We start from the raw sequence: 11,205 nt of genomic DNA, 5'->3' as shown, positions 1-11,205 counted from the left end.
ATAATTTTTCATTGAGAAACAACAATTGAAAAATTGAAAATAACTGTTATAGGAAAAAATAAAAAATAAATAAAGAAAATAACTGTAGTATAATTTAAGTAAAAGCAGAAAAAAAAAAAAAAAAAAAAAAAAAAAAAAAAGGAGACAAAAACAAAAATGGAAGAACATAAGCACCCGCAAATAAACATATAAAATGACAATATTACTAATATAATGGAAAATAAATGTTCTAACAAAAAAAAAAAAGAAATAAAAAAAAAAAAAACTGTAGTATAATTTTTTATTGAGAAACTATTGGAAACTCTCTCTCCCTCTCTCTCATCTTTTTCCTCAATTGAGTGTGAAATTTATAAAGAAACATTGAGATATAAATAGAAAGCAAGAGAAGAAAAGAGAAAAATAAACAGAGAGAAGAGAGAGAATTTGAGAACCTTTTGTTTTCTTCATTAAGATATCAATTAAATGCATTCCAAATAAAACCCCTACGTTTTAATTGTCTCACATTGAGATATAAAGAGAGAGCAAGATAAGATAAAAAGAAAATTAAATAAAGAGAACCTTTTGTTTTCTTCATTAAGACAATTAAATATATTACAAATAAAACTTATATGTTTTAATTGTCTTACATTGAGATAGGGCTGGCAATTTTGACACGACCCGACAACCCGACACGAACACGACACGAAATTAGCGGGTTTGGGTTTACATTAAACGGGTTTGGGTCATAAACAGGTCGACCCGTTTATGACCCGTTTATGAGTGCTTAACGGGTCGTGTCGCGGGTCGACCCGCGGGTGACCCGCCAGACCCGTTTGTCTTTTTTTTTTTTTTTTTTTTTTTTTTCACTTAAAAGAATTAAAGAAAAAATGAAAAAGTAAAAACAGCACAGAGAGGCTAAGAGCCATACATTAGATCGTGAAGCCTCCAGTCCAGATCTAGAATTATAAACAAAAACCCATTCGGCCATTCCTCAATTTCCTCCCTCTCGGCCTCACCGGACCTCACGTCACCGCCCACGCCACTTAACTTCTAACTATTAAGTGATTTGGTATGGCTAGCCTGCTAGGAGTTTAATTTTAAGAGATAATTGCTAAAAATATTATTATTTTATTTAAAAACAAAAAAAAAAAATCATTTTTTAAGTTAAACGGGTAAACGGGTCTCACGGGTCGTGTCGTGCGACCCGTGAAAAATCCGGGTTCGAGTCGTGTCGGGGGGTCCGACCCGTTTAATAAACGGGTCGTGTCTGGGTCTTGGTTAAACGGGTCGCGGGTCCCCGCGGGTCGTAAACGGGTCGACCCGCGGACCCGTTTTGACAGCCTTACATTGAGATATAAACATAAAGCAAGAGAATGTGGAAAGAGAGAATTTGAAAAACTTTTGTTTTCTTCATTTAGACAATTCAATGCATTACAAATAAAACCCTTTATGTTTTAATTGTTTCACTAAAAGGCTAACATCTAAAACGCTACATGTCGCAATTGAGATATAAACATAAAGCCTATACGTGATGAAAAGAGAGAATTTAAAAAGCTTTTGTTTTTTTCATTCAGACAATTCAATGCATTACAAATAAAACCCTTATGTTTTAATTGTCTCACTAAAAAGCTAACATATAAAACGCTACGTGTCGCAATTCTAGACAAGAGAATTTGTGAACTTTTTGTTTTCTTCATTAAGACAATTAAATATATTATAATTATCTTATATTGAGATATAAACATAAAGCAAGAGAAGATGAAAAGAAAATTAGATAAAGAGAGAGAGACAAAGAGAGAATTTAAAAACCTTTTGTTTTCTTCATTTAGACAATTCAATACATTACAAATAAAACCTCTATGTTTTAATTGTCTCACTAAAAGGCTAACATCTAAAATGCCACGTGTTGCAATTCTAAGTACTTTTTAATAGGACTAGTTGTGGACACGTGTCGCAATTCTACACATTCTCTAAGCCAAAACTTGGCTTATATATATATATATATATAGATATATATATGATGAGATAATATTATCTACACTTAACACAGAGGAGCTGAACAGAGGCAGCAGGAGCTTCAATTTCTGAATCTTTTGATAAGCGACCAAGTCAGGGTGCTTGTACCTACCTGGAAACATTTTAGTAAGAGTGTTGGCAGCAGTAATAACTGAAAATGAAGCAATTTAAATGAAACTAACATAGTTGGTCGATCCATATTTACCTTCAGCGAGCTTCAAAATAAGTTATTGTCACCTCATTTATAGAATAAGGTCCTCCACCTACGAGTGAATCAAAATCATTGGAAGGTCTTCTGAAAATGAAAGCAGGCTGTTTAGGAGAAGGAAGAGTAGCTGTTTCACTACTAAGCATGAGAAGAACTGTCGACATAGTTGGTCGATCCATTGCATCTTCTTGCACACATAGAAGCCCAACTTGAATGCATCTCTAGACTTCATGGGAAACATAGGACTCATTTATTGATGAATCAACTATATCCAGGGCTCTGTCTTCTCTCCACAGTTCCCAGACCTGTGTGGTCCGTAGTATTATATATAAAAGACTATATTATAAATGAAAATGGTAAAGGTTTTTGTTTTATGATGCTTATATGCCCTATCAAAGTTTGGGAAGGGTGCTCTCAATAAGAACTGCTATTCTTCCTGCCACTAACTATCTCCAATAATATGACACCAAAACTAAAGACATCGGATTTTGTTGAAAATCTTCCAAATACTGCATATTTTGGAGGCATGTAACCACTGCACTTGAACAACATCAAAGATCGTCTTGACATCGGTTTATGTGATTAGTGTGAAAGGTAATCTTAAAGTTTGTGTTGTGCTTAAATTCTCTTTTATCTGTGTGCAATGTGTGCGTTTCTTACAACTGTGTCTGTGTGTGTTTGTATTTGATACTTATTATGTTCCTACAACTCTGCTTGTCTTGTCTTGAATTTGATCCCCTTTGAATATACGGGCTACACCGAAATTTGAAATTTTGGGGTTCATTTCAGCGTCTAGTAGAACATTGCTTGTTTTAAGATCCTTATGAAAAATTCTTAATCTTGAGTCTTGATGAAGATACAAAACCCCGCGTGCAATCCCCATGATGATTTCAAAGCGTTTACTCCAATTCAGGGATGAACTTCTTCTATCATCTACAACAAAAATTTGCTCTAGCTACTCAAAAAATGATTGAAATCATGTTAAAGAATGTGATTTTATGTACTTCAATTGTATTGTTTTTCACACACACAGATCATATATAACAACAGAACATACAGCAAATGAAGGCGATAGATTTTTAAAACGTAAACTTACCAAAAATAAAGAAGTCCAAGCTTTGGTTGGGCATGTACTCGTAAATCAGCATCATTTCTTCTCCCTAAATGCAACAACCTAAGATTCTGACAAGATTCCTGTGTTGAAGTTTTGCAATCAACATTACTTCATTTTTGAATTCTTCTATTCCTTGTCCTGAACTTTTGGACAGCCTTTTTACAGCTATCGGTTGTCCATTAGATAATTGACCCTGAAATCATGATTCAAACTTGATGATCAATCCTCATTTCATCATGACTAAGAAGATGATTGTAGAGCTCTTCAATATTCATGGTAATGACTCTAGTTATGATAGAAGTCACAAAGGGATCAAAATCTGACCCTAAACCAGCAAGTAAAATGAAAGTGATTCATCATCAGTCAGAGACTGCCCCGCAGCAGCAAGCATGCTGCATAAGATTTTGACACGTTGAAAGTACTCTGAGATGGAGGCATTGCCTTTGTGCAAAGTGGCAAGATGAGTTCATATTTGAAGAATACGAGCTCGATCCAGAAATAGTGTTTGAGATTATAGAATTTCACTACTTCACGTGTATAAATAAACTTTACAAGATAAAAAGTAATGCTAAAATAAAACTCTTTGAAATACAAAATTCAAACACTATTTATCTGCATCAGAATCATTGTAGATAGGAGGGACTCCTTGTGTGTATCGGTTAGCTGTGCCTCAATAACCCTATTCACACACAATATTTGGATGTGAAAGAGAAACAAAAATGTGCAAGATATTGACAATGTTAGAAAATAGTTGAAACAGTACCTTAAAAACAGAGCCAAAACCACCCTGCCCAAGTTTGGTGGTCGGAGAGAAATTGTCAGTGGCTTCCACGTCTTAGATCAAAAAGTAGTAAATTAGGATGCCCACTACCATCTCCGAGTTCATTGGCCTGCAAAGAGCCTGTAGTAGCAGTAAAGTTTAACGATTGATTGTGTGATTTTCTCTTCACTGTCCTTAAAACATATTGAGAGAAATTGCTTAATACAAGTTTGAAATCGAGTTAATGTACCTAACATCTTGCAGAAGACTCCTGAATAATAAATACTGTGCTAATTATGTTATTTACCTTTTGCTTTCCTCTACTTCATTAGCCATATATAGGCTAGTAAGGATAACAGAAACAATGCCACTGCAGCAGATGATAATGCAATAGCCAGCCCCCACTTTTTGCCAAGAAAACCTTTGGACTTCTTTGTATTATTGGCTGAAGGGAAAAAAGTAAACCATGATCCAGAAAGTGAAAAGACAAACGAAAACTACTGAAAATTCAAGCAAGCAAAGAAGGATACCTAATTCACTCGCATTCACACGAACATTTAGATCAAACCCTCCATTTGTATACCCTGCAACGTCCACCAATTCACCATACCATGTCCAGCAACCAATCCCCTTCCTATCAATATCTAAGGTGATAAAAGCCGTGCAAGAACAATTCCTTAAGCACCCCTTTTCGCACTCTTCACCACTCATACTCGTGTCAAGCTGAGATGCATCTGGTGAATCAGGAATCCTCACACGCCCCATGTTCGCAAACCCTTCCCCATTCCTACACATCGACAACCCTGGCTGCTGCCTCACACACCCCTCAGAACCATTTCTGAGACTCCAATCCTTCGGAGACTTGGGCTCATACCCTGGCAAACAAGTACACTCGAACCTATTCATATTGTCAGCACTGCATATACTATTCTTACCACACTGCCCATACTTGTCACACCGGTATTTAGGCGCCGACCAGAGTTCCTTCCATTGATGATCACCTTCATTCCACATCAGTTGCTGGAGCACTCCAGAGCTGTCCACCACTAATCTTGTGAGGACTGAAGGGTCATCAAGATAGTAGGAGTAAGATATCTCCTCCTGATTGCTAACAAAATTGGCTTCATAATCAGACAAGGTTTTTTCTGTCACTAATACCCATGGCTATGGACCAGTCCGCCATAATGGGGTCGAACCCTTATACAAGAAGAACTGTGGAAAGCGAGCAGGATCTAGCTTATAGATGTAGTCCCCAGCTCCAGGGTCATCTTGTGATTTCCAAGATGTTAAGAACCAGTGCATCCCTGTTCTCCAATTCAACCCAACCTTCATGGCTTTAACTGGAAGCAAAGTATCTGTAGGATATATAGTCAAAGCTCTGCCATATCATGTTCTTGTTATTGTCCTGGACCAATACAAGGTTGCCTGAATCTTGAAGCTGAGCTACGCTGGAGGTTGTTCCTTGGACAGAAACATTTGTAGTCCATAGAAGATGGTTAGAGCCGTCGCGGAGGACAAGGTTTCCATACTGGCTGATTGAGAGAACTCCAGAGGAGCGATTGATAGGATTGTTCCTGTTTGCAACCCACACCACAGTTTTTACTGTCACTTTAAAATACCAAATACCCAGATACCAATAGCTAGAGATGCCCAGGTTGAAGAAGCCTAAGGCGAAGTTCTTTTCTTTGGACATCAAATATTGACCGCCCTTGATGGATTGGTTTGGTTTCAAGGTGTCAATGGACGTGCAAAATGGGATGAAGAAGAAGAGAATGAACAGAATCAAAGACTTGAACATTTTATCAGCATCCATTTTTTAAGCTCACTCTTTTTCTTTTACGACTTGGCCTCCCTCCATTGATTGGAACCAAAAAGTTGATTAATAAATACTAGTGTTGCTTCGCTAGTCAGTTACAATTGCGTGTGTGGACTTTCTATGATGTGAGTCAGATATGTCGTCCAGCCCACTTGACATTTAAACGTGTGAAGTGTCCACCAAATCCATCATCTAAAGCGACAGTGAACTCCCAAAACGCACCCAACTCTAGAGGAGATGCAACACTCGACACCGCATACATCAAATGCTAAACAAATAATAACTGGAAACTTTATTCAACTCCGTTGAACTTTCATTTGCAAAAACGGCACCAAATGAGGCTTCCTTAAATGTAGGAATTCTTCAAATATGTTTCCTTCCCAAATAATATCCAGTAAACAAGTGACAAATTCTACTGACTTCGTAGTTAAATCAGCAGACTAGTAACAATCATGAGCAAGAAACTTTTGTAAACAGCAATTGTGATATGCTAAAGTAATTCAAATTCAGTATCAGAACATAAGCATTGCATTGCCTAGTGGAATTAGAAAGTGAACATAAAAGATTAAATAATCACTCTGTTTTTTTGTCAAAATTTGAGTTGCTTTCTTGGAGTTCATAGCCAATGTTAACAAGCCGCTTAAACTAAGCGTAGGTTGGTATATCTTACTTTGTTATGTTAGGTTATGGCTCAGTCAAACTTCAAGAAGCGCATGCGGTTCCTACCATTTAGGTTTCTCCTGTGCGGCTCCCAGAGGGTAGGTGCTACTATAGTCATGCTCAGGTAAAATAGCCACAATTAGTCTCTTGGCCTACCCCTTTTAATTATAAAAAATAAAAAGACAAAAGTATTTCCAACTTCTAAAAAGTAAAAACAAAAGTATTTCCAACTTCTAGGACAGAGTAGTAGCACAAAGCATATCACTAACGACCCTCTAACAATTTAACAGATATCTCATTTGAATCAGAATTAATTCTTCCCACTGATGATGAGTCTGTATCTGGAAGGCACCTTTCTGCATAAAATCCAGGTGGTCCAGGTTGAGGTAACAATGCAGTTTCGCTATCCAGAATCAAAAGCACAGATGACATTGTCAGCCTCTCTTCTGGGCGCTGCTGAACACACAAAAGACCCACTTGAATACATCTTAGCGCTTCAGAGGCAGGGAATTGATTCTCCAGCATCACATCCATCAATTCCAAGGTCTTTCCTTCATTCCAAAGTTTCCATGCCTAAAACAAATTAAATTTTCATAGTTATTTCAAAGAACAACAACAAGATTTCTATGTTTAGTCAAAATCACTTCTAAAAAATTGGAGAGAATCATATTTTTCTTCTACTCACATGTCCAATGAGATTTAGTTTATGGCCTGGATGAAAAAACCCCCGGTTTTTCTTGCCACTGACTATCTCCAACAGTATGACACCGAAGCTAAAGACATCGGATTTCAAAGAATATTGTCCGTCTATGGCATACTCTGGAGACATATAGCCACTACATCGGTTGCCAAAGAGATTGATATTAGCAGCAACATATATACATACCAAAAAGATATATCTAAGGCAAGTGTCTATTTACTTACTAGGTTCCAACTACTCTTTTGGTTTTTGCTTCAGTTTGCTCCCCACCAAATATTCTTGCCAGTCCAAAATCTGAAATTTTGGCATTCATATCACTGTCCAGTAGAATATTGCTGGCTTTTAGATCCCTATGGATTACTCTCAGTCTTGAATCTCTATGAAGATAAAGAAGTCCTCGAGCTATCCCGATAATAATGTCTTTTCTCTTTTGCCAATTGAGTGAAGAACTCCTTGCTTCATCTGCATTAATCATTACTTCAGATACAATTTGACTTCCAGTGTTTTAAATGTAATGGCTTTACAACTAGCTTGTAAATAAAACTCATCGGACAAGAAAAGAAATGAAAGAGAATAAGTGAACACAATCCTACATTAATTTTATCATAAATACATATATGCATGAGTGTGTGTGACAGTGTGTATGTTTGAGATACCAACCAAATATTAAGGAGTCTAAACTTCTGTTCTGCATGTACTCATAGATTAACATTCTTTGTTCCCCTTGAATGCAACAGCCTAGAAGCTTGACAAGATTCCGATGCTGAAGTTGGGAGACCAAGATGACCTCACTCTTAAACTCCTGTAGGCCTTGTCCAGAATTCTCTCCAAGCATCTTTACTGCTATTTCTTGCCCTGATGGTAGCTCACCCTACAATCATAACAAGGATGTACGTTATAAGATTGTCACCTAAATCCCATCTTCATAGAGAAGATAGTGAAAGTCGGGTGAGCCTTAGGGTTGTCTTGCTCTGATAAATGATTGTCCGATCATAATCCATCAAGCTATCCATACATGAAATCTCTTCCCTATAACAGATTTGGAAACTCGTTTGACGAAATATATAACCCCAAGTAATGTGCCCGGGAAAGTGCTTACATTGACTTTAAGCTTGCTGCAAAATAATATCTTACCTTGTATACAGGGCCAAATCCTCCTTCTCCAATCTTATTGGTAGCAGAGAAGTTGTTAGTGGCAGCTTCAATGGTGGATATTTCAAGGAACAGGAGCTCAAGGTCATTGTGTTCGTTTCGAGCTCCACTAATGCTTACTTGATCATTTGGCTTGCTGGCTATTTACAAGAATGCAGATAACTTAATAAAAATGATAAGTGACTGGAATTGCCATGAAAATACTACAATTGGACAATCAAATTTGTGTTGTGGATTTACCTCCGTTTATTCTCTTCCAAATAAAGAAACAGCCAATTGAAGCCAAGAGGATCATTGCCAAAGCTACTGGTACAGCCACAGCAACTACCATTTGCTTCTTCTCCTTACTCCTATGAGCACTTGACACTAACAACAAGAAATGAAAAATTGTACAGAATATTGATTCCTTGTCTATTTAAGTACTAAAACACAAATGGTCACAATACAAGATCTTCATCCCAGCTCCAGATAACATCAGAGCAGGGCTGTTTTGGAGCCTTTCTTGGGCAAACACAGTGCTTTGGTCTAAGTTTCTACCATGGCAGCATGGGTAATTAGAGAAAGTATGTTAATTGGCATTGCGATTCTGCAGATAAAAAGTGTGATTTTAAACTAGATCGTGGAAATTGTATTGTTTAGGAGTGCATTTTTATTAAAATTGCGATTTGAAAACGTGAAAAAATCTGAGCTATTTTATAGGCTAAACTGCAATTTTAAAGGCCAAGCATTCATACCTAATTCTGAAGCTGCCACTCTTACATAGAGATCTTGCCCATAGTTAGCAACCTCTCTTGTATCAATCAATTCTCCAAACCAGGTGACACAGCCATTGCCAGTGCCTCTGATGTCCAGTTTAGCATAAGCCACACAAGAGCAGTTCTTCAAGCATTCTGCCTCACAATCTTTGATACTCATACTGACGTTTACAGAAAATTGTGATGCATCCGGCAGTTTCAATCCTGTCAACTTAATAAACCCCTCTCTGTTTTTGCAAATATGTGAATCATCTGGAACACATCCACCTGACCAATCAAGCATTTTCCACTCCTGGGGTGATCTGGGACTAAAACCCCTCAAGCACTCACACTTTACAGTATCTATGATATCGCAACTTCCATAACTACCACACAGGCCATAGTGGTCACAGCGGTCTCCTTGAACTGTGAATAGCAGGTTCCAACTAGGGTGCCCATCATTCCATGAGAAATGCTGAACTAAACCAGATTGATCCAACACAAACCTTGAGATAATGTTGTCCATGGTTTCATATGTATAATATACTTCATCAGCATTAGAAACAAACACGGGCTTGAAAACTGTGTTTGCTGTCAGAACTCGATCACCACTAAATTGTTCCCCATACCAAGGACCACTTCTAAACTGCTTAGTTGATCCTTTTCGAAGAACAAGCTGAGGAAGCCCACGGGGATCCACACTATAGGTGTAATCTCCAGGAGAGGGATCATCTGAGCTTCTCCATGAGCTCAAATGTCGATTCAAACCAGTTTTCAAGTTCCACCCAAGCTTCATGCCAGGCAACAGAGTATTAGATGGATAATCAAAGCTCTGCCATAAGTAGTTCTCAGAGTTGTCACCCACCACATCTTTCACAATAAAATTTCCAGAGTCTAAAAGCTGTGCACCTGGACTTCTTGGCGCTCGTGACGTATTTGAAGACCACACGACGCTTCTAGTTTCATTGATAAGAAGAAGCTTTCCATTTCCGCTTAATGTTAAGAAACCTTCAGAATTATGAAGAGGACAGTCTCTGTTTGCCACCCAAACTACTGTCTTATCTGGGATATTCTTGTACCAGATTCCTAGATATCGATCACTGGAACTTCCAGGGCTGAAGAAGCCTAGTTCAAACTTCTGATCAGATGAAACTAATGTTTGGTTATCTTTCAAGGACTGTGTGGCAGCTAAGGTGTACCCTGCATTTGAAACTTCTAAAAATGAAGATATCAAAGAGCAGCAAATACCCAGAAACAAAATGCTATCTCTCAGTATCTCCATATGTTTCCTGATCTTTCATTTACTTGCCAGAATAAAACTCAGTCCTCAAAACTTTTTCGAAGTGTGAAGTTGAAGACTTGAAGGCATATGCAATTGACCTGAAAAGGGAGGCCAAAGACTTAGTCAAAATGGGGAGCAGTTGGAGCTCTTGGGCCCAGCCCTCTGCTGGAAGACTAAATACCTCTTTAAATGTGAAGAAGACAACTAAGAAAAACTTATGAGTTCTGTATATAAATACCATCTTCGTTTCTCCTCGAGTCTTTTCACCAACCCAACAGCTCATATGAAAAGTTCATAGTTGAGTGACAGTTGTGCATATGGAAACATTGGAAGGAGCAGAGAAGGATCAAAGTTTGAAAAAATGAACCTGTGGCTAGCTTTCCTTTTTCCATGACTTTGAAGACACTGGTCATTGCCCATTATCCAATAAAAAAACACTTTCTCAATGCTGTATGACTGGTGGTAAGAATTAAACAAGGATAAAGTATATCACCATCTGATTACAGAAATTAATTAATATTGAAAAGTCCAAATCACCCATCAAGTCTACCACTTGCCCTGCAATTCTCTGAAATTTTTATATTGAAAAATGATTGGTACGGAGCATCATTGGGAAGATGAATAGTCCACGTAGAGGGTGGATTATAAAGGTACTAATTAAATTAAAACTCTTAGGAAGATTAATTCACATCTTCTAATGAGACATGATGAGATACCCTTAATCAAAAAGTTTAAGCTTATGAGTTTAACTCAACTATGCTATATTAATCAATCACTCGTGACG

General features: G+C 37.6%; 1 protein-coding gene and 1 pseudogene across 1 annotated transcript; both read right to left on the bottom strand.

Annotated features, from left to right (window-relative positions):
- Window positions 1-1,935: 1,935 nt before the first annotated feature.
- LOC132171400 (G-type lectin S-receptor-like serine/threonine-protein kinase RKS1) lies at window positions 1,936-5,890 on the bottom strand (annotated as a pseudogene).
- Window positions 5,891-6,325: 435 nt separating this feature from the next.
- On the bottom strand, window positions 6,326-10,688 carry LOC132170454 (G-type lectin S-receptor-like serine/threonine-protein kinase At4g27290). The gene is made up of 8 exons (XM_059581445.2): window positions 10,660-10,688; window positions 9,140-10,519; window positions 8,646-8,771; window positions 8,388-8,545; window positions 7,914-8,124; window positions 7,478-7,715; window positions 7,239-7,389; window positions 6,326-7,126 (listed from the first exon to the last, which is right to left on the bottom strand). Exons 2-8 carry the CDS (start codon window positions 10,419-10,421, stop codon window positions 6,818-6,820), a joined length of 2,475 nt encoding a protein of 824 aa, XP_059437428.1. The 5' UTR covers window positions 10,422-10,519; window positions 10,660-10,688; the 3' UTR covers window positions 6,326-6,817.
- Window positions 10,689-11,205: the final 517 nt, after the last annotated feature.

Source organism: Corylus avellana, chromosome 1 (genome assembly GCF_965113065.1).
Source record: "Corylus avellana chromosome 1, dhCorAvel1.hap1.2, whole genome shotgun sequence".
Classification (NCBI taxonomy): Eukaryota; Viridiplantae; Streptophyta; class Magnoliopsida; order Fagales; family Betulaceae; genus Corylus; species Corylus avellana.
The sequence above is the reverse complement of the archived record's forward strand: the minus strand, read 5'-3'. Positions and strand labels throughout refer to the sequence as shown.

Coding starts and splice junctions, on each gene's coding strand:
- LOC132170454 (XM_059581445.2), bottom strand. CDS start 10,421: ATGGAGATACTGAGAGATAGCATTTTGTTTCTGGGTATTTGCTGCTCT. Junction 8,772..9,139: donor AGTGGCAGCTTCAGAATTAG/GTATGAATGCTT, acceptor TCTTGTTGTTAG/TGTCAAGTGCTCATAGGAGT. Junction 8,546..8,645: donor TTGGAAGAGAATAAACGGAG/GTAAATCCACAA, acceptor TCTTGTAAATAG/CCAGCAAGCCAAATGATCAA.